The 23,418-nt window shown below is 37.1% G+C and overlaps 1 protein-coding gene across 1 annotated transcript in view; it reads left to right on the top strand.

The window, feature by feature from the left end:
- LOC128609978 (collagen alpha-1(XXV) chain) overlaps nt 1-23,418 on the top strand; it is a 169,931-nt gene that overhangs the window by 128,615 nt on the left and 17,898 nt on the right. Inside the window, exons 12-18 of the mRNA XM_053628952.1 lie at nt 5,324-5,350; nt 6,696-6,740; nt 16,386-16,418; nt 16,553-16,588; nt 17,664-17,708; nt 22,147-22,209; nt 23,264-23,332. Coding sequence (XP_053484927.1) covers nt 5,324-5,350; nt 6,696-6,740; nt 16,386-16,418; nt 16,553-16,588; nt 17,664-17,708; nt 22,147-22,209; nt 23,264-23,332 — 318 coding nt within the window. The remainder of the gene's footprint in view (nt 1-5,323; nt 5,351-6,695; nt 6,741-16,385; nt 16,419-16,552; nt 16,589-17,663; nt 17,709-22,146; nt 22,210-23,263; nt 23,333-23,418) is intronic.

The raw sequence follows: 23,418 nt of genomic DNA, 5'->3' as shown, positions 1-23,418 counted from the left end.
TGCATGACCAGTAGTTTGGCAGTGTTCCCAAATGGTCATTGAGGATGGAAGGACAGGTGGGATCATGTGGTCTAAGATCTGTAAGAATTTCAATTACGTGGCTGGGCGAGTACACAAAGCTTTGGGGGCTGTACATACAATAATGCTCATAGAGTTGGTGTGCCGGGTGTGCAGTACTTTGATGCTCGGTTAGTAATATGCCAGCTCACCTTAAAAGTTGGTTGCTTCAGGCCAGAGGAACATAGGTCTTATCTAAATGAGCTCCCTGTTTAAAAATAACTGAAACACAGAAGGAACATAAACAAAGCCATATGGCATAACTAAATATTCATAATAGCCTGAAGTGGTTGGAAGAATTATTTTCCACTCGTCCTCTTCACTTACGAAACCTAGAGAAAAACCTTGTACTTGATAACTGCTGTAACGCTTCCGCAAGTGGGGGGAGAAGAGAGTAATATTTAACCACAACAGCATTTAGACCATGGTAATCAGTGCAGAGGTGTAGGTTTCCATCTTTCTTTTATACAAAGAAAAACATTACAGATGCAGTGGAAGCGCAAATATTATCCTATTGGATATAACCCAGCGTCCTTATGTACCTTACGATGGCAGTGATCTAGTTACCTTGATATTGTTTACAAGACCTAATATAATATCCACAACAAGTGGGGGATGTTGGGCAGGGTGTGTACCACATGGACAAAGAGAGACAGTGTCCATTGCACCATGGTTACCATGTTGTTGCATCCTGTTTGAGACCAGAATATGTAGGGGTCATCTGATACTTGTGATAACTATCCACTGTGAATGTATGGTAAGGGGATATGTATGTGTGTTACCAGAACCTAGAACCTAAGTTTCTGTTCTGGGCAGATGAAGGGATGCCAGTTTACTCTTAGCAGAGAGAGATGATAGATGATAGATTGGGAGAATGTGTTTAAGGAGAATTCATCAGCTGTTTTGGCAATTTCTATTTGTACCACACCATTTTGACCCCTCTAGAAAGTGGAATAAGAGCTGACTCACCCCATCTGCTATGTGCAGAGAGTATAGGGAAACTTATTCCTCAGTACACACTCCCTGAGCAAGGTGTAACCATTTTTTTCTGCTTAACTACATCCTGAGGGTTTAAAAAACTGCTTAAAAATGGTCAACGCTATCGTAGTTCTGAGTAGCCTGTTTTGTGCCCACAGAGATTACGGCCTATTTTCCAGTATGTAGAGAAATTAAATGTAGCTTTTCTCACAATTTCAGAGAGAGCAGGACACAGATATCGAAATCTAAAAAGTACATTGCAACAGTAGTCTCTGGCTGCTGTCTAGGGTGCTGTCATACTGTTAGGCGTTGATGAGCAGCAGGATGAGGGTAAGTACGTATGTGACTGTTGAAAATGCGTGTCAAAGGAAAGGGGATCCTGCGATTTCATGCGGTACCACGCGCATGCTGGGGGCACAGGAAAGACAAGACCAGTAGGGAGCAGTTATGTTTTCCTTCAGTTGAACAAACACGGCTTGCTAGTAGATACAGTAGTTCTGTCAGGACAAAAGCTGCATACTGTACTTCTTGTACTGAAGCCTATGATCTGCTTCTTGTACTGAAGCCTATGATCTGCTTGTCTGTGGATCTGTGAACAGATCTGGTCCATTTTTGGCTTTGTAGGCAAGCATCTGAGTTTTAAATCTGATGCAGGCAGCTACAGGAAGCCAGTTGAAAACAAGTCGAGCAGCTGCATTCTGGATCACTTGCAGAGGTCAAATGGCGCTCAGAGGCAGACCTGCCAGAAGTGAGTTGCAGTAGTCTAGTCTCAAAATGACAAGAGACTGAACCAGCACCTGAGTGGCCTGTATGTATAGAAATGGATGACTCCTTCTGATGTTGTAAAGGAGAAATTTACATGAGCATGTCAGATTAGCAATGTGAGAGGAAAAGGACAGTTGATTGTCCATGGTTACCAAAAAGGTTGCATGCAGTAACCGAAGGTGGGATCAGAGAGTTGTCCAGGGAGATCACAAGATCCTGACATGGTAACGCATCAGCTGGGATGAACAGCAGTTCAGTTTTGCTGGGATTAAGTTTCAGCTGATAAGCAGCCATCCATGATGAGATTTCTGCCAGACATGCTGAGATCTGAGCAGAAACAAGAGGATCTGAGGAAAGGAAGGCGAGGATGAGTCGAGTGTCATCTGCATAGCAGTGGTATTAGTTCAGACCACAATCTCGTCTTGTTAACACCTCTTTCTAGCAGTTCAAAGTCAGCCTCCACAAGGATTGTGAGGAAGCAAACTCGGGAGGGTTAGAGTTAAGTAGAAAGTATGCGTCACTTTTAACGTGTATGCTAGGAACAGCATACAGTACACGTGATGCAAAGTTCGTCATTAGCTAAGTACGCGTGCCACCCGATTTTTCTAACCACGCATACTTTATACATGCAGGTGCATGCGCACACATGCGCATTTAATTCTTTTGCACTATTTAGTTGTTCCACAAGGTGGAAACAGTGACCCAGGGACATTGATTGTCAAAGTAGTTGAAGAAAAAACAGAATAAACGGAAGAGACGGAAACAAGTGCAGGTTATGAAGTACCTGCATTTGTATCACTTGTATAAATAGGCAAAACATGGGTGTCCCTTTGTTTTGAAAAGGGTGGGAATAAAGACGTGGGGGTGGAAAGTAGTAATACAGATATCATCAGGAATGACCTGCGTGAGCTGAGTGAATAAAAACAAGTAAACTAAAGCAGTTTATTAGCGGGTTAATTAACTCACCCAAACTTGAGTAAGAGCATAAGTATGGCCAGTTAAACCTAGTTTTAAAAGTATATTTATTTTCAAAAGGTTACTCAAGTAAATGTAACAAAGTAAATGTAACACGTTACTACCCACTTGACTATCTGTGATAGTCAGGATGTGTAAATCAGGTTGTGAATATACTCTTTCTGTAACAACATATTTGATAAATATTGCCACATGTTTAAACTAATACATAAAATGTTTGAATATTATTTCTTGTCAGGAGAGTTGAAATAGGTTATAAGAGTTGGTAAAGTACTTACACCAGAATGGATCTAAGATGGGTTAATTGTTGTTATGTAATTTGTTTTGCACCATGGCACATACAGCAGATCTGGATTTTCTTCTCCATCTATTTGTGGTGAGGTTTTCTGTAATGCCAGGACAATGGTTGAATGGAAATAGAGATAAATGTATCAGTGAACAATGTCCAAATGCAATCCAGAGGTAACGTTTCAAAACATGGTCCGAAGACAAAATCCAAAACATATTGCAAAGTCAGAAATCCAGAGAACAACAAGGGGATCAAATTTGAAGGAAAAAAAGAACACAATAACAGTAGCAGAAATTAAGACATGAAGAAATAGGATCACATGACAGAACAAAACAACAGTTTACAACAATAAACATGTTTCATAATTCACAAAATTCACAAAAGTGGTAAAAATTTCTGAACAAGTTGCAAACTTTGTGAACCTTAAATATCCTGTAAATGGGTGAAAATTAGAAACAGTTCAGCAAAGGTGGAGTTGGTAATCAGAAGGCTATGGAAGCAGAACAAGTTTAGAGCTTGCTGGAGGAGTTGAGGTTGAAAGAATGTTCTGTCAAACTCTTTTAGTGTTGGAGGAAATTAGTAGACTAAGCTTTGCTGTCTGATGAACCCAGATCAAGTAACAGCTCAGTATTATGGTGAAACTCAACACCATGTTGATAATGCTAATCTTGACCTTTCAAAGCTCAACCAGGAATTACAACAACCCATTATCCTGATTAAAACAGGTCAAATCTTGGAGTGTTTATGGTGTTGTTTTAGTAGTTCCTTTGTTGGGTTTTCTTTGCTTCAAATACGCTGTATCTGGACCAAAATAAGTTAGCTCCTCACTTTTCCTTCCATGTTGAGATTTATCCACATCTGAATCTTGTGATGAAATTGTGAGGACAAAACTGCTTTTAAATATAACTATATTGTAGTGAGAACAAGGTTTTAACAATGGTATTGTTAGAGCAAGGAAAAAAGGACGGAACACATCTGACGCAACACTAGCACAGTAATCTCCATAAGTATTTAAATAGATATGAAAAGAAACGTAGGTTCTCTGGGCATAAGAAACAGAGAAAGGCCATTTTCTGACAGGAGTTACTTGGAAACATTGCTAAATTGCAAATGCCGTGTCTGTATGTGGACTGCTGGCTGCCAAGCCTCATGAAATGCATCTCTGTTGCTGTAAAGTTTCATTAAAAAGCAAATTAGTTCCACCATTGAATCATCATGTTGTAGAGATTTATTTAAGGCAATTACTTTCACGTCATTTGAAGAAAAACCTATCTCCATACACTAATACATTAGACATATTTTAGACTAACAATAATACACCTTTTTGTCTGAAAATTAATCTTAATTTTTGATAGGTGTTTGTATGTTTTCAGATAAAGAGCATATATTTATAAGCAAAATGCACAGGTACAGGACTATTGTGAATGTTTAAAACTAGTTGTATGTAAAGGCTTCTTAATAATACTCAGAGATATAATTGTACAGACTATGATGAAAATATGGAAATACATGCCGTGCAAACAGTCATGACAATGAGAATTCAATAGTTTTATCTGCACTCCTGATACTCTTCTGGTGCAACAGATCATGGCTCCCTGTGTGGTCACGTCCTATGTTTTGTTGTTCATAGGGGGAGGTGGGTATGCCCGGATTAGATGGAATCCCTGGTGCCAAGGTTTGTGGCACGTAATCTCCAATCATGGGATCCATTTCATATCTCAGATTTCTCAGTTTTTTATTTACTTTTTTGCAAGGCAGATTTAATGGATTTATTTTGTGACATCAATCACAGGCAGAGCCTATTTTTAACATGAAACCACCAGAAATGTGTTGATGTTCATTTGAAAAATCATCATCATTACAAATGCAAGAAATTGCAAGAATATTGAGTATCATCACTCAGCCACTGTTCCAAAGTGTTTCATCTACTTGGTTTTCATATGGATCGTGTTCATATGCAAATATTTACATTTCATTTCAGATATTACTGTCTGTCTTGCCTCTGTGCACAATATCATACCCTCTGTATCTGCATGTGAGTGTTTATTTTAAATTGAGGCACAATGCCTAGGGAACTGGTCATCAATTACTTCTGAGGACATCTGTGGAAGGAATAGCCGTAACATGATCTTCATTTCTTAATTGAATGTGAACTTAAATCATAGGTATAATCTAAATAGGTGATGTGCTTTTATTTTCCTTACTCCTGCACAGCCTGACCTTTGAACATTTAACATGTTTGACTTTCTTTTCAACTAGGGTGACAGAGGAGAGCAAGGTGAAAAGGTAAATCCATGTTCCTACATTTATACATTATGCTAGATGACAAACTCTCCTAGGTTGAAGGTACTTAATAAATAATAATAAATAAATAAGAAAATGAATCAAAACAAATCCAAATAAACAATGAAGTTCCAAGGAACAGTACAATTAACAGTTACATGTTCTCTTCCTCTGGCTTGTTCAGTATTTTGATTATCAAGCACCATTGCATGTAGATTGTAATACAGATTAAATAAGTGTGGACAGATGCTATAAACTGTGGATCTGGTCCAATGTTATTTGGGAACAACGATCAAGTTGAATTTTCTCAACATAAATTTCTTAGTGTGTAGTTTGTTATCAGATTGTCTAGATGTACATCACCCACCTGTTGAAAGAGATTTATTCTCCCATGCTGTAATGATGGCTGGAAACTAGGAAGGAAGAGGATATACTTTAGAAAGGGCATATATAACATTGAGAAATCTCATTTAGCACTTTGGGAATTAAGCTACCTTTCACATTGCCTTTTATTCTGATAATAACCAGCCGGTTATATTGTATTGTATTGAGTTTAGTCTTGTTTAGACTTTGTTGATGCTGAAGAAGCAAAAAATCTAATGCTCACATAAGCTTCAGACTAATGATTTCATTTTCTGCAGAAAATGCTTGAAAAGAAAACATGTATAATGAACTTGAAACGGTAGAAAGAGATTCTATGAATTAGCTAATGTGTTGTAAAATTAGGCATAAGCAGCAAGAAAGCTCTTTCAGTGTGGATACATTCAGAGTTTCTCTCTCTCTCTCTCTCTCTCTCTCTATATCACTATTAAAGTAGTGCTTAAACAAATACATAGCAGGCAAATATACATAGTCAGTTTATTTTGCACATGCATACCAACTTAATCGTCACCTATCAGCATTCTCTGTTAACGAATCGTTCACCACCTGTTTAATAAAAAAGTTTAAGTCAGTAACCAAAGTAAGTATACAAATTAAAGCTATGATAAAAGAACAAAAATAATTAACCTTTCTTTAAAAAATTCCTAAATCCACTGACCAAGTATATGGCTGTGTCATCTGCCTATTAAATAAATGGCAGTCCTTCAGGCTGAAAAATTAGGATCAAAATATTCTGTCAGTAGTTTGGCACTGTGACTCAAAAAGTTGTTTTTCATCTGACATCTGGAAGCTACATGCTGTCCCAACTGCCATACAATAATGATAATGCTCTAAAGCTTAAGAAGGCTGAATGGCAGACCTATGACCTAAATTATATTATTATATTTTTTACTTATGTCTTATATTTTTTTTTATTAAAAAAATATATTCGTATGTATCTTATATTACTTTTTGGCTTTTCTTATAGGGTGATATGGGAGAAGAGGGGCCAAAAGGCAATGTTGGTGAGAAGGTAAGCCTGTACAAGGACATGTCTATGCAACTGTAACTGACTAGTGGACTTAATCCGTCATATGGTATTCATAAATTGCCATAAGTTTCTGCTACTCTATGGATCAGGCTGAAGTTTGAACAAGATGGTTTGACTTAATGTCTGCAGCAGTAGTGTACAAGTCATTTCTTCCTACTTTGTTTATTAACTTTTACTGCATATCTAAATATACTGTATTTACCAGATTCTACCATACAGATGCTCCTTAACAAATGATTGTACAGTACGGTTTGTAACTTATCAGCAAAGATTGTACTAGCTTTTCCCATATAATACATTTAATATGGAAAAATAACTTCACTGAAATATTTCAGAGAAAGAAAAACTTTGTTTACACTAAATGTTCTGTTCTGTTGGAAATATGCCTTAACTGTTAAATTATTTTGGAAACTTTAAAAATAATTTGCCTGCTTCTACACCTTTGGCCTTTAGTGTATATGACTGAGCACTTTCATAAACCCATACAAGGCAGTAAAAAGTAATAATTTTGACTCCATATCAGGAGTGGGTAAAGACATACTGGTGATCTAAGCTATATTATATATACATGCCTTAGATAATGCCTCTCTGAGGGCCGTGTTGGGATTTTCCCCAAGTTGAAGTAGTACCCCTAAGCATTAGATCAGCACAATTACTCTTGTATACTCTTTCCATGGCATTGTGCTCTTTGCCAGAAAAAGCCATTCACAAAACATATTTGACAGTTGGCCTAATTCTAAAATCACAAGATACCAAAATGTACAACAGTTTGTCTTGCTGCCATCAACAAAATTAAAATGTTTAAACCTCACTTAATGTAGTCACGGAGGGTGTGTACATTTTTCACACTACATTAAGGGGTGGGGATCCTTATAGACTGTGGAAACAAAATGTACCCAGTGTGTCTCCACCAATTTATTACGCATTGGAGTACAACCATTTTTTTTTAAACCATTATGGACATTCTTAGTCAAAGTGGTAGTGCATACAGCAGCCAAATAAAAAAAAGAATTGTAGGAAACAGATGCGGGACCATTTCCATGCATGGAAGGCAGTCCAAAAAAGAAATTGGGCTACAATAAAAGTTTGTTGCCTGAAAAAAAGCTTTGATCTTGTCTACCTTGTTGCTGAAAGAGGGGGAGGGATATGAATATGGAAGCAGATATCATGGAAAATAAAATGCCTTACACATTTTCTTGACTGACATGCAGAACTCCTACTGTACTCTTTCATCTTAAAAAGGGGAATAAAATCCTCCTAACATCCATCATATTGTTCACACTGCAGAGCCATGAACATTTGAATTATAGTACATCCTTTGAAAGGCTTTTGAAAAGTGATGAGTAAAGACAAGTTGTATCTAAATCATTTAAATACAATGCAATTTACCCAGAGGAAAATGTACCATCTACTATGTGTGCATGTGTAAAAGAGAAGACAGAAAGTCTTCTTGAACAGCACAGTGCCTGCATGTTTTCCATGTTTGTCACTTAATGACCTTGTTCTTGGATAAAAGAGTGCCATCATGTACTGAATTGATTAGAACTGACATTTTAAGTGTGATTCACCACTGACTAAGGGCACTGATGCATTGCATCCTTGTCGTTTATACAGTTAAAATGCACTCTGGTATGATTTGGAAATAATGTCTGAAGTTTTCCATAAAGGTTTGTCAGTAGTGAGTTGTGAGGCTCTCATAGTGGATGGATGCAGGTCTGTTGACATATTCATTCAGGAGATGCCAAGATTTGGGATTATAAATTCAAGGAAAAATAACAGAATCTGGCTAACAAAGGTAACACTGCAACAACAAGGCAAGTGTGAAAGAATAAAAAATGAAAGCAGGGATTTAGAGTTGTGAGAATATGTCCAAATGTTTGATAGGATGTGTGCAAGAGACAGAGTAACTAAACAATAATGCATCTTGCTTGAGAGGAAAACTTGTCTGCTATAGCTGCTGTGGCTTGAGTGTGACATATGAGGTAAAGCATGTTGTTTGAGACAGTTATGAACAATGAAATGTCACTCATAAATTGACTTCAAGCAGCAAAAGGACTGTGGGAAAATGTGTTAAACTCAGACTTTCTTTACTGTGATAATAATTCGCAAAAAAAAAGAAGGATTTATTATCATAGTTTAAACTGGTAATAAAACATTTGACATGTATAAATATTTAATTGGGTATGAAATTTGCTGAGATCTCAGAGGTGGAAAAATGCATTTTGCTCAAAACATTGTACGAGTAAACGCTAACTGGATTGCAAGAAAGCATTTAATGAATATAAGGGTTAGGCCGGTGACACAATTTCCATGTAGCGCCTCACAGTCTTGAAGTCAAATCTTATTCCAGTCATCTGCCAGCAACCATAGTGCCCTGTTTGACTTTGGACTATTGAGAACGTCTGCAGCTACAAATTCTCATGTTCTGCTAAGAATGATCATTATAGCCAAGCTGACGTAGTTTAAACAACCGGGCACCAAAGAGGCACAACCAAACTACAGCTATAACTTTAACTGTAACAAGCACTCATCGCCTCTACAGCTGTGTTTTTTTTTTTGGCAGAATTAATCACTCTTCCCACTACATGTGATGAGCAAACTGAGACACTCCAATGTTATTGCCTATTTCAGGATAAAATGAAATTCTTCTTTCATTTATTTTTAAATTGTAGCTTAGGTACACTTGTAAAGATTGTGGTATTGACATCCTAAACATGTCCTCTACTTAAGGCTGTAGTCAAGACCAACATTGCCAAGTCAAGGACAAGTCCAAGGCCCAGATTAGCCAAGATTGCATCTTTAGGGAGCTGAAGTTATGTTAGGATTGAGTCCAAATGAAAGTGATACTGAGACCAGATTGAGACAATAAAAAACTATCAAACCCCTTTTTAAGACCACACCTTTACTTCAGATAGTTGAATTCATTCATGCATTGCACCAACGATGTTTTATATAAGAAGGAACTATTATATTATACTGTACTATACTATATTGTGTATGCAAAAAGAAAAGAAAATGTGACCATTATTTGCATATATTCTGAGTCGAGACCAAGACAATGTTTAGGGAGACCAATGAACAACACTTAGAAAAATCCTAGTCAATACAGAAAACATCTCAAGACCAGAATCAAGTCCAAGACTAGACTGGACTCAAGTCCTACAGCACTACTTACAGTACTACCCCTGTCTTCCTCTTTCTCTGTAAACTCATACTGAACTCATTTTGGTCACCACCAAAATGTAATCAATTGGACTCTTACCAATGAAATGTCACACCTGACTTAAGTGGATTTAAGTGGACAGCAAATTTCCAGGAATAAACTGACTATGAGCAAGGTGATTAACTTAAGTTTACTGTGAAGAGCATTCACAAAAGAGCCTTTATCTCATTTCTACCATGTGCTTAAACTGGCCATATGGCCAAAAGTTTATGGACACCTGGCCATCACACCCAAATTTGCTATTTGAAAGACCCATTCCAGATTTAGTCCCCTTTGCTGTTATGATAACCTCCATTCTTCTGGGAAAGCTTTCCACAAGCATTTGCCAAATCAGCCACAAGAGCATTTGTGAGGTCAGGTACTGATGCCCCTTAGTTCAAATGAAGAGAAATTGTAATGCTACAGCATACAGAGGCATTCTATACAGTTTTGCACTATGGGGAAGTCTGGGGAAGGCCTACATATGGGTGTGATGGTCAGATACCCACAAACATTTGGTCATATAGTGTATGTACAGTGGTACTTGAAATTTTGTGAATCCATTAGAATTTTCTATATTTCTGCATGAATATGACCTAAACATCATCAGTCCTCAAAGTAGATACAGAGAATTAAACAAATAAGACAAACGTATTATACTTGGTCATATATTTATTGAGGTAAATGTTCCAGTATTACATATCTGTGAGTGGCAAAAGTATGTTAACCTTTGCTGTCAGTATCTGATGTGGCCCTCTTGTGCAGCAATAACTGTAACTAAACGTTTCCAGTAACTGTTGATCAGTTTCCAGTAATTGTTGCACATCGGCTTGGAAGAAATTTAGCCCATTCCTAATTACAGAACAGCTTCAACTCTGGGATGTTGGTAGTTTTCCTCACATGAACTGAGTGCTTCAGGTCTTTACACAGCATTTCCACTGGATTAAGGTCAGGACTTTGACTTGGCCATTCCAAAACATTAACTTTATTCTTCTTTAACCATTCTTTGGTAGAATGACTTGTGTGCTTAGGCTCAGTGTCTTGCTGCATGACCCACTTTCTCTTGAGATTCAGTTCATGGACACATGTCCTCACATTTTCCTCTAAATTCACTGGTATAATTCAGAATTCATTGTTCCATCAATGATGGCAAGCTGTGATAGTCCAGATGAATCAAAACAGGCCAAACCTATGATGCTACCACCACCATGTTTCACAGATGGGATAAGGTTCTTATGCTGGAATGCAGTATTTTCCTTTCTCCAAACATATCACTTCTCATTTAAACCACAAATTCTATTTTGGTCTCATCCATCCACAAAACATTTTTCCATTAGCCTTCTGGCTTGTCCATGTGATCTTTAGCAAACTGCAAAGGGGCAGCGATTTTGGAGAGCAGTGGCTTTCTCCTTGCAACCCTGCATGCACACTATTGTTGTTCAGTGTTCTCCTGATGGTGGACTCATGAACATTTAGTTGCTTAGAAGTCACCCTGGCTCCTTTATGACCTTGCAGACTATTACATCTTGCTCTTGGGATGATCTTTGTTGGTCGATCACTCCTTTGGAGGGTAACACTGGTCTTAAAATGAGTCCAAACTCTTTAGAGATGGTTTTGCAACCTTTTCCATCCTGATCAGCATCAACAACTCTTTTTCTGAGGTCCTCAGAAATCTCATTTGTTAATGCCATGATACACTTCCACAAACATGTGTTGTGAAGATCAGACTTTGATAGATCCCTGTTCTTTAAATAAAACAGGGCACTCACTCACACCTGATTGTCATGCCACTGATTGAAATCACCTGATTCTAATTTCACCTTCAAATTAAACTGCTAATCCTAGAGGTTCACATATTTTTGCCACTCACAGATATGTAATACTGGATCATTTTCTTCAATGAATAAATGACCAAGTATAATATTTTTGTCTTATTTGTTTAATTGGGTTCTCTTGATCTACTTTGAGGACTTGTGTGAAAATCTGATGATGTTTTAGTACTTATTAATGCAAATATATAGAAAATTCTAAAGGGTTAACAAACTTTAAAGCACCACTGTAGTTCCAGTGAAAGGAAATTGTAATGCTACAGAATACAAAGACTTCTATACAATTGTGTAGCATGGGAGCATTTTGGGGACGGCCCACATATGGGTGTGATGGTCAGATATCCACCAGATATCCAACATTTGGCCATATAGTGTATGTAAATGCAATTTGTTTTAGAGTGTGCTGTCCCTGTGCAGTCATTGAGTGCTTTGAATCTGGGGTTTTTTTTGATAACTGGCTTGTAAAGATTTGGATGAGTCGTTTACTTCAAGTTTTAGTAAACTACAGTATATACAGTAGCATGCATTTGAGATTTCTCAGTGACTTTTTACACTCCTACCAGGCAAAAGGATAGTGTCAATTACCTTGCATGTCAAAGTCTACATGTAATGTTAGAATGCACAATTGTGCAGGAAAATCATGGCAACGGAAGCTTTTCTTGTTCAGTTGACATGACATCTTTGGGCCTAATCTGCAATAACTGCTAATAAATTAAGTTGTTTCCATCCACAAGATGTGCTGGATAAACAAATCACAGGTACACATAGAAATGCACTTTGATGTCATGAATACACTTTGGTCTTTTAATGTATATGACTTTACAAATTAAATATGAGACATGTACTGATGTAGGACATGGCACTATCCTACATGCCAAATAACAATAATACAATACTAAATGACAAATTTGCATGAAACAATGAGATCCAGTAAAATATAGAAGTATTCATCTACCACAATGCATTTGGTTACACAAGCATCCATATAAAATTTAAATGACAAGCCATGAATGTGGTAGCATACATGGGCTGAGCATGGGCTACATGGGCATAGTGATATCCAGCTGTAACTAGTAATCCAGTTTATGGTTATCAGAAAATGAAAAAATTAAGTATGCCTTGTGCACTCTCATTAATGACTCTAATAAAACCCACGGCATGCATTCCTCAGCAACTTCTGAATGCAGAACGCATGTGGAAACTCAAATTCAGCAGCAGGCAGAGGGCCCAGCCTTCCCGCTCTCACTCACTGACTTTCCCACCAGCACTAATCATCTGCTGCCCTCTGTTCCCTTTTTGCACATCATATCCCAGAGGAACATTATACTCTCTCCCAGTGATGGTTATTGGCCACACATTTTATTTCTGTTGTTCCATTTAAAAAAAGATACACCCCACTAAAAATGCCTGCTGCTTCCCTCCAGGATGTTTGACAGAGTACTGTGTGTTTACAGGCAGGAGCCATCTGTCATATGTATGGTGTCTTAAAACCTGACGGATGTCGCTGTGGCTGAATTCTGGCAAACAGCTATAAAAGACAAAAAAGGAAACAAAACCCGGATTTTGTCCTATCTCTACTTTAAGAAATGATAAATATATTTCACCAAAACTATGTGGATTTTTAAATTTACTTTAAGCTTGCCTAGGCTGTCTTCCTGCAAAGATCACGTTGGGTAAGGAGCCAGTTTAACAAAACTTGGTCAGTCTTCCTAAAGATTTCTAAAAACCTTCCTAGCCAAGTCCTCAGACCGTGAAAGTCAGAGTTTGATAAAGTTGTTTGATAGCAAAGTGGCATAGTGAAAAGGACATAGGCTTAATTCATTTAGTTTGTAATCAGATGCCAGTTGTCAAAATGTTGCATTTGCACTGCAGTCAGAAAAGTGTCTTTAAATGCGATTATCTCCTTTTTTTCATTTTTGGAGGTAACCAGATTTTAAAATGCTATATGCTTTGGTTAAGATACATGCAAAATAGAAGCACTGTTCAGTTCAGGAAACCTGTAGTTTTCAGATTGATATATAGTAGAAATATCAATATTTCACCATGTAAAATATATTCCCAGGCAGAAACACATACCATTAGGCTGCAACAGACTTCTGAAAGCACATATAAAGGATCTGTGTAGTTTCAATATTGAGATAGTTAGTGTGGGCATTTACAGACTACTTAATATAACAGGTATTCTTTGTGGTCTACATAAAAATATGGGATAAGACATTACAGATTCTGGTAGCTGGACCATGGAGTAGCTGGAATGAATAGACAGGCTGTTTTTATTTCTTAATGTGGTGAATGATACTGCATCCTTTTAATGCAAGTATTTATAGCTATTATTTGGCATTTACTAGAAAAACAGATTAAATCTATAATCTTTAAAGTCAAGGAAGCTAAGAACCCTTAATCTTCCAAACAACCCTTGAAGAAACTGAGTGCATTTATTTATTTTTTTTTTCCTCTCTGAATCTACATTATGTGCACTGACATAAATAAATTTAGCAAGTTAAATATATATTTTTTCCTTTTACTTATTTTTATTAAGCTAAAAAACATGACTTGTGGACAATTTTTGATGAATTGAAACCCATGATGACAATATAAAAACCACAATAAAAGCAAACAAAACATGAAAATATCCTCACTGCACTAATGCTTTTCATATGAAGAGAACTCTTTTGAGTTATTGATACTATAGTGTTTGGCCCGAACCAGTGTACAATATTAGTTTTATTTTAGAACAAAATAATAAAGAGATCAGTTAATCCTACTATTAAATCAAAAGCAGACTTTCTAAACTATCATTGCAGCTTTCATCCCATACTAGAGAGAATTTGCTGTATTCATAAGGAATGCTGTGATAGAAGTTGTTCATTGTTCATAAAAAGTAGTTTGGTGGAGCAGGAACAGGCTTTAAAGCTAATGCTTGCATGATTAGATAAGAGGACTGAGGATTCAGACTCAAATATTTATAATGATTAATTATTGTTATTGTAGATAACTGTGGGAAGCTCTTATTACTTCATCCTCATCAGGAGGCACATATAGTCCATAAATTATAATTACAGATGTCAAATAGACTCATTTTTGAAAATTGCCCAGGTCCATTTGTCAAAACAACAACTTGATACCATCACATGAAGCGTTATACTGTGCTTTAGCAGTAATGGGACACTTAAAAGGGACACTTTCCCTTTAAGGGTTCGCTAATTAATGGATCCCCACTTCAACTGGTATATTATGGTGGCATATTACATCAGGAGCTAATAAAATCAGACATAACTAGCTTGCACAGAAAATAAAAACTTTCATTTACTCATTCATCTTCAATGTTCACTTTATCTTAGTCAGAGTCATGGTGGATCCATAGTCTATCCCGGGAACACTGGATTTGGGGCAGGAATACACCCTTTAGGGAATGGCACTCCATCACAGAGCATCACATACACACACTTATTCTCACATAGGGTCACCAATACACTTACCAGAATGTTTTTGGGAAGTGGGAAGAAATTTAATAACTTGGAAAAAACCCACGTGGACACTGGGAGAATATATGTAACTCCACACAGACAGTAACTGAGCTCAGAAACAAACCAGAGACTCTGGAGCTGTGAGGTGACAGTGATACCCGCTGTGCTACTGTGCCACCTGTAGAAACATTTATATTGTTACATTTGCTTACATACCATTAAGGTGATCGCAGTGGTTAAAGCTTTGGATTACTGATCAGAAGGTTGTGATTTTAAATCCAAACATTGCCAAGCTGCCAGTGATGGGTGCCTGAGCAAGGCTGTTTATCCATAAATTGCTCAGTGAAGGCAAATTATATAGATATATATAACTCAGTGATGGACCATTATAAACACTCTACCCCTTGTTTTATTTATCATCTGCTCATTTTGAGATATGGCTTCACACCACCATTTAACCCTCTATTTCTGTTACCCAATATTAAACAATCTATTTATTTTGTGAGTATTTTTTCTTGCAACATGATGGTTTTAGATGTATTTTTAGTGTGTGCTGTATATCCTAAATAATGTTTGCTCCAGCTTTGATGTTGCACTGCGTTTTCAGGCAATGTGTCACTTGGACAGAATAGTTATTGTATAGCAGAACAGATTTTCCATCACACCTGTGTATAAGCTTTGCCAACTTTCACACCCTGATTCAACTCAGCAATAACAATACATGCTGTTGTGAATCTTTGTCATTTGCTTGGTCTGGAAAACTTACACAGATACTTTGAAGTGAGTGGTTTAGCAGATATGTGCTAACTTGTACACTCTCTGGCTATCTAGCAGTTTTTAAATAGCTGCAAATCCAAAATGTGTTTACACAATCAATCTTGGTATTGTGTGCTCTTATCTAAAATAGGTCTATTACACTTAAATAAGGAAATATTTTCTCTGTACTCAATCGTCACTATCAGTCCAGGCAGTTTGTAATGAGTTTTTAGGTGTATTTCTCCCCTCATACACATTTATGGATTACCTGCATGAAATATATCAGGAAGATAATATTTAAATGGCTCTAAGGAAATGCTAACACATTTTCTTGGTATTTGCAATAAAAAATATTTTGATTTTTAATCCTCAGGGTGATGCGGGTTCTTCTGCTGCTGGCATTAAGGTAAAATTCACTCCAGAATTATATTCTTTTGATTGTGATTATTTTCCAAAGTTTGGTTTATTTATTTATTTAGCACATCCACCACTATTTTAATAATGCCATCATTTGCCTTATGGTTTAACTCTGTATTACAGGGTGAACCAGGTGAACCAGGACGAAGTGGGCAAAAGGTAAAACACCACTAGCTAAATGTGACTCAAACACAAACTCCCTGTTTTGTTAAACATGTTTTTACAAAATGCAAAATTAAGATAATACAATTAAACATTTTATTAGGATGCCATTCATATCATATTTCAAAATTGTGTGTTCACATCAGAGCACTGTTTGCTTCTGATGACCATAACTTATGTTGCATTGAGGAAGAATCCATGCAGAAAGTGGACATCTTTGCAAGCTCTACTGCTACACACTTTTCCCCATCAACATCATGTCTCAATATTACACTACAGCCATTTAGTTTATTTATTTCATGCTGTTTCACACTGTGCCCTATAACTGGTACTGATTTCTCATGAAAGAACGGATAATCTACTCTGAATAATTCATACAAGTGAAATTAAGTGAGACTTGGAGAGTAGCTATTTCTGTGAAGAATAGTTCATCATATTCTCAATGCTTTATGGAGATGCAGTGGAAATGTGCAAGTCTCAATCTGTCGCCTGAGATCTGTTTTGAAAAATGTTCTTACTTACATTCCCTATGCGTATTAATTTTAATAGAGCATGAATGCCTAACTAACAATGAAAGTTTTTTTTTTAATGATATGTTAATGCTTTTGAGGACTCAGCTTTTCTTCACCACTTTCTCATGATTTACTTAGCCTCCAGTGCAATAATTATAGACCTATGTCTGTTGAGAACCATAACAGTGACTTTAGAGATAAGAATGAGTCACCACAGAATTCAGAAATGTGGTCTATTATCCACTTTGCATGCATGCTCAACATAATTCAGTTTGAACATGCTGGTTGACACAATGACCAAGGGAATTGCAATTCCTGAAAATGTGCACAAGATTTCCATGGAAGTCACCCAACTGAAACATCCTTAAACGCCCAATTCTGTTAGCTTCCACAACAGCGAACTGATGATTGTCACGTTGGTCAAAACACAGAGGTCTGATTTAGTGGTGTAGTGGACAGTGAGTGAAACCTTTAGTGGTTGAGCTGGTTTTCCAGGCTCAGGGCCAGGAGTGGAGACTTAGCTTGGTTTGGCTGTAATTTCTTGCACTTTTCCTGTATAGGGAGAACCAGGACTTCCAGGGCTGCCTGGACTTCCCGGAATAAAGGTAAATGTTGCTGTGTCTTCATCCATAAAACTTCTCAATTTGGCGCAGTAAAATCACTTGTGATGAATTGACTCCTATATAGTTAGAAATAAATTGTAGAAATCTGTTTTAGTTCTGTAGGAGCTAATCCTGGTGATTTAACTGTACACCCATTCCCATAATCCACCTACACAGCAGCCTAACACCAATCCATGACTCACTGTAGTCCGTTGTACTTGTGGCAGGGTGTCTATGGCTTGATCATACTTATTTTGTCATGGTTAACTAAATTCCTTAGATATGTGTGTGGAACTAGCTCGCATAAAGACATTACTTGGATGTGGACTAACATCTGTCTTGCAATCAATCATTGATGCAGTTCAAGCAACAGAACAGGATTTAATAGAGACAGATTCACGTGTAGACATTTTCCCACTTCCAATTCACCAGTAATCCACCAGTTACGTGTTAATGTCCATTTCTCTCACCACTGGGGTTAGGGTTTTAATACATACATTTAGTGTTAATTTATTTTGTCATGCTTTAATATAGCACTTTGCTTGAACACTATAACGTGTGAATGCAGGCATGAGAGGATGCTTGTGGCTATTTTGCTTTGTTTGGCTGCACCACTTTTTTTTGTATGCTTGTATCCTGCTGGTCTTGTAAAAATACTTGCCATTTTATAACTCATTTACTTAAAGGCTGACAGCTTTTGGATGCTAACACTGTTTTGTTATGTAAATTCAGATAAACATTTCACACGCTGAACCCAGCATGTATAAAAATCTCTCATAGCTGACAAGTTGACAACTTACCAACATACCAGTGTGCAGTACAGGGTGACTTAATGTGAATACATGACTTGCTATTAAGAACTCAATTTTTGTTGTTTTATATTTTGAAATGAAACAAAGATTATGAACATAGCACATACAGACTGCATTTTTTACAATGTTACTCTCACGCTCCTGTTACTGAGGTCTCTTGTTTAATAGTGATGTTTTTCTTTTAGTTTAAATCTACCACTGGCATACATTTTTCTAATAATGCAAATAATTTACCAGAGAAATATCAATATTTCATTTTCCAGTCATTTTGAAAACCTAAATGTGAGAAAACACACATAAATTACAAACATGGTTCTGTGGTCTTGTACCACATTATGGAAAAATGAGCTGTTTTCATTCCCACCAAATTTATTTCTTATTTCTCTCTTTGTTGAAATAACGAACATATACAGCTTTTGTTTTAGGAAGCATCATTCTGCTCCAGTTGTGTGAAAATATGAATAAATAGGGTTGTCTGCAAGTCCACTCATGCAATTTGGAAATTTGTGCGCTGAAGCAAATTTATTGCATACAATTTATTGCAGCTATGGCCATCACTTGGTCAGGAAGTGCTCAGTTATGATTGGCTTGTTCCAAATCCTGCCCTCACTCTCCAAGTGCATTTAGCACGATTCTTCTCTGTCATAGACATACTGACTCTAAATACACACAGTGTGCACCCTTACATATACAATGCCCTCTAATATTGGCACCTTTGGTAAATATGAACAAAGAAGGCTGTGAAAAAATGGTCTTTATTATTTAACCTTTTGATATTTTGTTCACAGAATTCACAAAAATACTCTGCTCTCATGGATGTCAAACAATTACAAACAAAACAGGTTCATAAAAAAAAAAAACTGTTAAATATAGGTGTGTAGTAATTTTTGGCAGCCCTATGAACTCAAATGAGAAAAATATATTTTAAGTATATTCCCTTTTATATTTTACTTTTTTTGGCACACCTGGGTGACTAGGAACAGGAAATTGTTTGACTAACTCCCTGTTTCATAGGAGTATAAATGAGGTAACACATAGGACAAATTCCCTTACCCATTCAAAACAATGGGTAAGACCAAGGAATATAGTTGTGATGGGTGGCAAAAAAGTTGTTGAGCTTCACAAAATGGGAAGTGGCTATAAGGAAATAACACAAGGATTGAAAATGCCCATTTCCACCATCAGGGAAATAATTAAGAAGTTCAGTCAACTGGAAATGTTATGAATAAACCTGGAATTGGACATGTGTCTATATTGTCTCAACACACTGTGAAGAGGATGGTTTGAGTGGCCAGAAAATCTCCAAGGATCACAGCTGGAGAACTGCAGAAGGTAGTTGCGTCTTGGGGTCAGAAAATCTCCAAAACTACAATCCGAAGTCACCTACAGTACCACAAGTTGTTTGGAAGGGTTTCAAGAAAAAAGCCTCTATTCTCATCCAAAATCAAATTCCAGCATCTTTAGTTTGCCAGACACTGCTGGAACTTCAAAGGGGATTGGGTTCTATGGTCAGATGAAACCCAAAAAGAGCTTTTCGGCAGTAAACACCAGAGGTGGTTTTGGTGCACACAGAGAGGTAGCCATATGGAAAAGTACCACATGCCCATGGTTAAATATGATGGTGGCTCTTTAATGTTTTGGGGCTGTTTTTCAGCCAGAGGACCTGGACATTTTGTTAGGATACAAGGCATCATGGACTATCAAATATCAACAAATAATAAATGAAAACCTGACTGCCTCTGCCAGAAAGCTTAAAATGGGCCGTGATTGGATCTTCCAGTAGGACAGTGATACAAAACATACATCAAAATCAACACAAAAATGGTTTACTGACCACAAAATCAAGGTCCTGCCATGGCCATCCCAGATTCAGACCTGTTATCATGGTAAAGGGAGGTAGCACAAAGTACTGACTAAAAGGGTGCCAATAATTGTTGCACACCTACATTTAACAAAGATATTTATTTTGATAAACCTGTTGTGTTTGCAATTGTTTGATATCATTGAGAGCAGAATTTCTTTGTGATTTTTTTTAAACAAAAGATCAAAAGGTTAAACAATTAAGACCATTTCTTCCCACAGCCTTCTTTGCTCATATTTACTAAGGGTGCCAATATTAGTGGAGGGCACTGTACATTCCAGCTTCTTACATTTATGGTAATAGCTTTCTGTGGATCAAAATAGCAAGAAACATGCAGATTTAGCATATAATGTTTTGTGAATTGACATTCTTGTCCATGCAAGATGAATTTCTGAGATGTTTTTGCATGTAGAATGTATATACTGCAGATTATTGAACATTACACACCCACAGATTCTGAGGTTATTGTCCTATCACAAAATTCTAAAGCTATTTATATGTACACTAAAAAACACTGGATTAAAAACAGGATCTAGAAAATTATAAGACAGAAGACATTTTGGGTTAAATTAACCCAAGTTGGGTTGTTAATTTTAACCCAGCAAATGGGTTGTTTTTAAACCCAAAGCATAGTGGTGTATTTAATGTCATGTAATGTTATCACACATTTTTGCTTTTTCTAGTGTACAGTAATGAGTCTATGGATAAACATATTGATACAAACCTTGTTTGTCAAAATAAATCTAATAGTCTGTCCGTGTGAACACTACTACCTCCACCCGAGGTGAACTCAAACAGTCCGTGTTGAGTTGATTTGACCCAAGGAGCTGGGCTGATGTGACAGGGTGGGGAGTAAAAATGAACCATCCAATAACCCAACGGTTAGGTAACACAAAACTACCTGAGACTGAGAAAATAACCCAGTTAAATAACCCAGTTAAATGACCCCGTCAGGCAATGAGGGTTAGGACTGATGCAATTGCAGTTAAGAACATTAATGAGAAGTATAATATCCAGAGTGCAAGGCAAAAGGCATAAACAAAGACAGGCAGTGATCACATGATAAGGCAAACAGTACAAAACAGGCAAGGCAGAGAATCAATGTCAAAGGAGTAAACAAAGCCAAAAACCAGCCTAACAACACTAGCTCAAGGCCTGGTACACGACAGCAAAAAGATCAACTACACATACTACTTTGCGAACACATTGCCTGAGAGAGTCTCTTTAGTAGTGTGGTGTAATTGGGAATGTAATTGGGAACAGGTGTGTGATTAGTCTGCAGGAGAAGGTGAACGAGTCTGAGTGTTGTTTGGGAGTTGTAGTCGTCGGCCATGTTTGTAGTTTGCAGTGCATTCTGGGAAATGGAGTCGTTAGCTTGCCGTGACATGACAGACACAAAAGGCTCAACCCAGCGCTTGGGTAGAAAAAAATAACTCGGGTTTTTATACCTCACTCACCCACACACTCATGTTTATCAATATTCTCCACAAGGGGGAGCTATTAGCGCTTCATGAGTGTTGGTTTGTTGCATAATTGTAAGGGATGAACTCATACCAGCTGTTTCTCATAGGTCCCTATATGTTTTCAGTCTACACTTATTAAACTATAACCCTCATCTACAATCTTACATTGTGTGTCCTTGTGTATTTAAATGCACTCTCTTTGAAAATGACATTAATATAGATGTGCCGTTTATAGCTATTAATTTTAGATACTAAAAATTCTTAATATCAGATTCTTTAGTTTCACAACATTTCCTCCACCACAGGGTGAACCTGGCTTTCTCGGCCCACAGGGTGAGCCAGGGCTGCCAGGACTACCTGGAACAAAGGTGGGTAACTAAACATTTGCCTGCACAAAATTAAATGAGTGTTTCTGTGCTAAATAATGCACATATTATTTGATCATACTGCTGTACTGTGCTGGACTGGACACTCATCCTGCATAAATGAACCCATTCTAAATGAAAAAATTTGGTCTAATGTTCAGAAATTATATAATAATTACATTTCAAGGGATCATCAGTATACATTTTATATAATTAATGCAGTGTTCTGGCTAAAGCAATGTGTTCATTGGCTGGATTGAGACAAAATCAATGCCCAGTAATTAGCTGTTAGTTTTGTTTCCATGTTCCACATGTTTTAGGTTTAACATAAGACGTGTGTGTGTGTGTGTGTGTGTGTGTTTGAGAAGTAGAAATGTGAGAAAGGTTAGGCCTCTAGAAGTGCAAAACTGAGAAGTAACTGTGTCCAGACAAAAACGTACTGAAGTGAGGATAGCAGACTGCAGGACAGTCACATGGTTCTACACAGCCCTCAGTTGATTCCTAAAGAATCATGTAGTGCAGTGTGCTTTCACAAAATATTTAAAAACTGGCTTTCAGGACAAGGATTGGGAACTGTAAATGTTGTATCTAGCTTCCAACACTTTTAAAAATAGTTCTATACATGCTTAAAGAATCTTCGCTTTTTTAAAGGGTTCTACTTGGAACCAACTCTGATAGAGAACATACAGAGAAACTGCAACCTTTACTGATTTCCCCCAAAGAGACAAGTCAGAGAACTCATTAGGATTATTTTTTTTTCTAAGAGTATAAAAATTATCCTCTTGGGGAAACCTGTTAAGGTTCTACTGTATGTTCTAGGCTCTCTCTCTTTTTTTTTTTTTTTAGAAAAGGTTTCTACTTTTTCCCCTTTCGAAAATCCTTAACCATGTGAGGAATCTTTAAGGAACCTCTCTACAAGACCATACACCTGAAAGAATGAAGAAAACTAAGTCTATCTTTATAATTCAAATGTGTATCAATATTTAAAAGAGGTTTATGAGTAAAAAATTATGTAATAGACTCAGAAGAACATTTTCAACAATGTCTGTTTCAACAGGGAGAACGAGGAGAGCCAGGACCGCCAGGAAAGGGTGAACGTGGGGAGACAGGCCCAGTTGGACCAAAGGTCAGCCCAAGCCGCAACAGAGTCATTCTAAAGACAGAGCACTATGATTATCACTGATTACTAAAAAGTCTTCTAGGTTCTTGCAC

Source organism: Ictalurus furcatus, chromosome 7, assembly GCF_023375685.1.
Source record: "Ictalurus furcatus strain D&B chromosome 7, Billie_1.0, whole genome shotgun sequence".
In the NCBI taxonomy this organism is placed as follows: domain Eukaryota; kingdom Metazoa; phylum Chordata; class Actinopteri; order Siluriformes; family Ictaluridae; genus Ictalurus; species Ictalurus furcatus.
The sequence above is the reverse complement of the archived record's forward strand: the minus strand, read 5'-3'. Positions and strand labels throughout refer to the sequence as shown.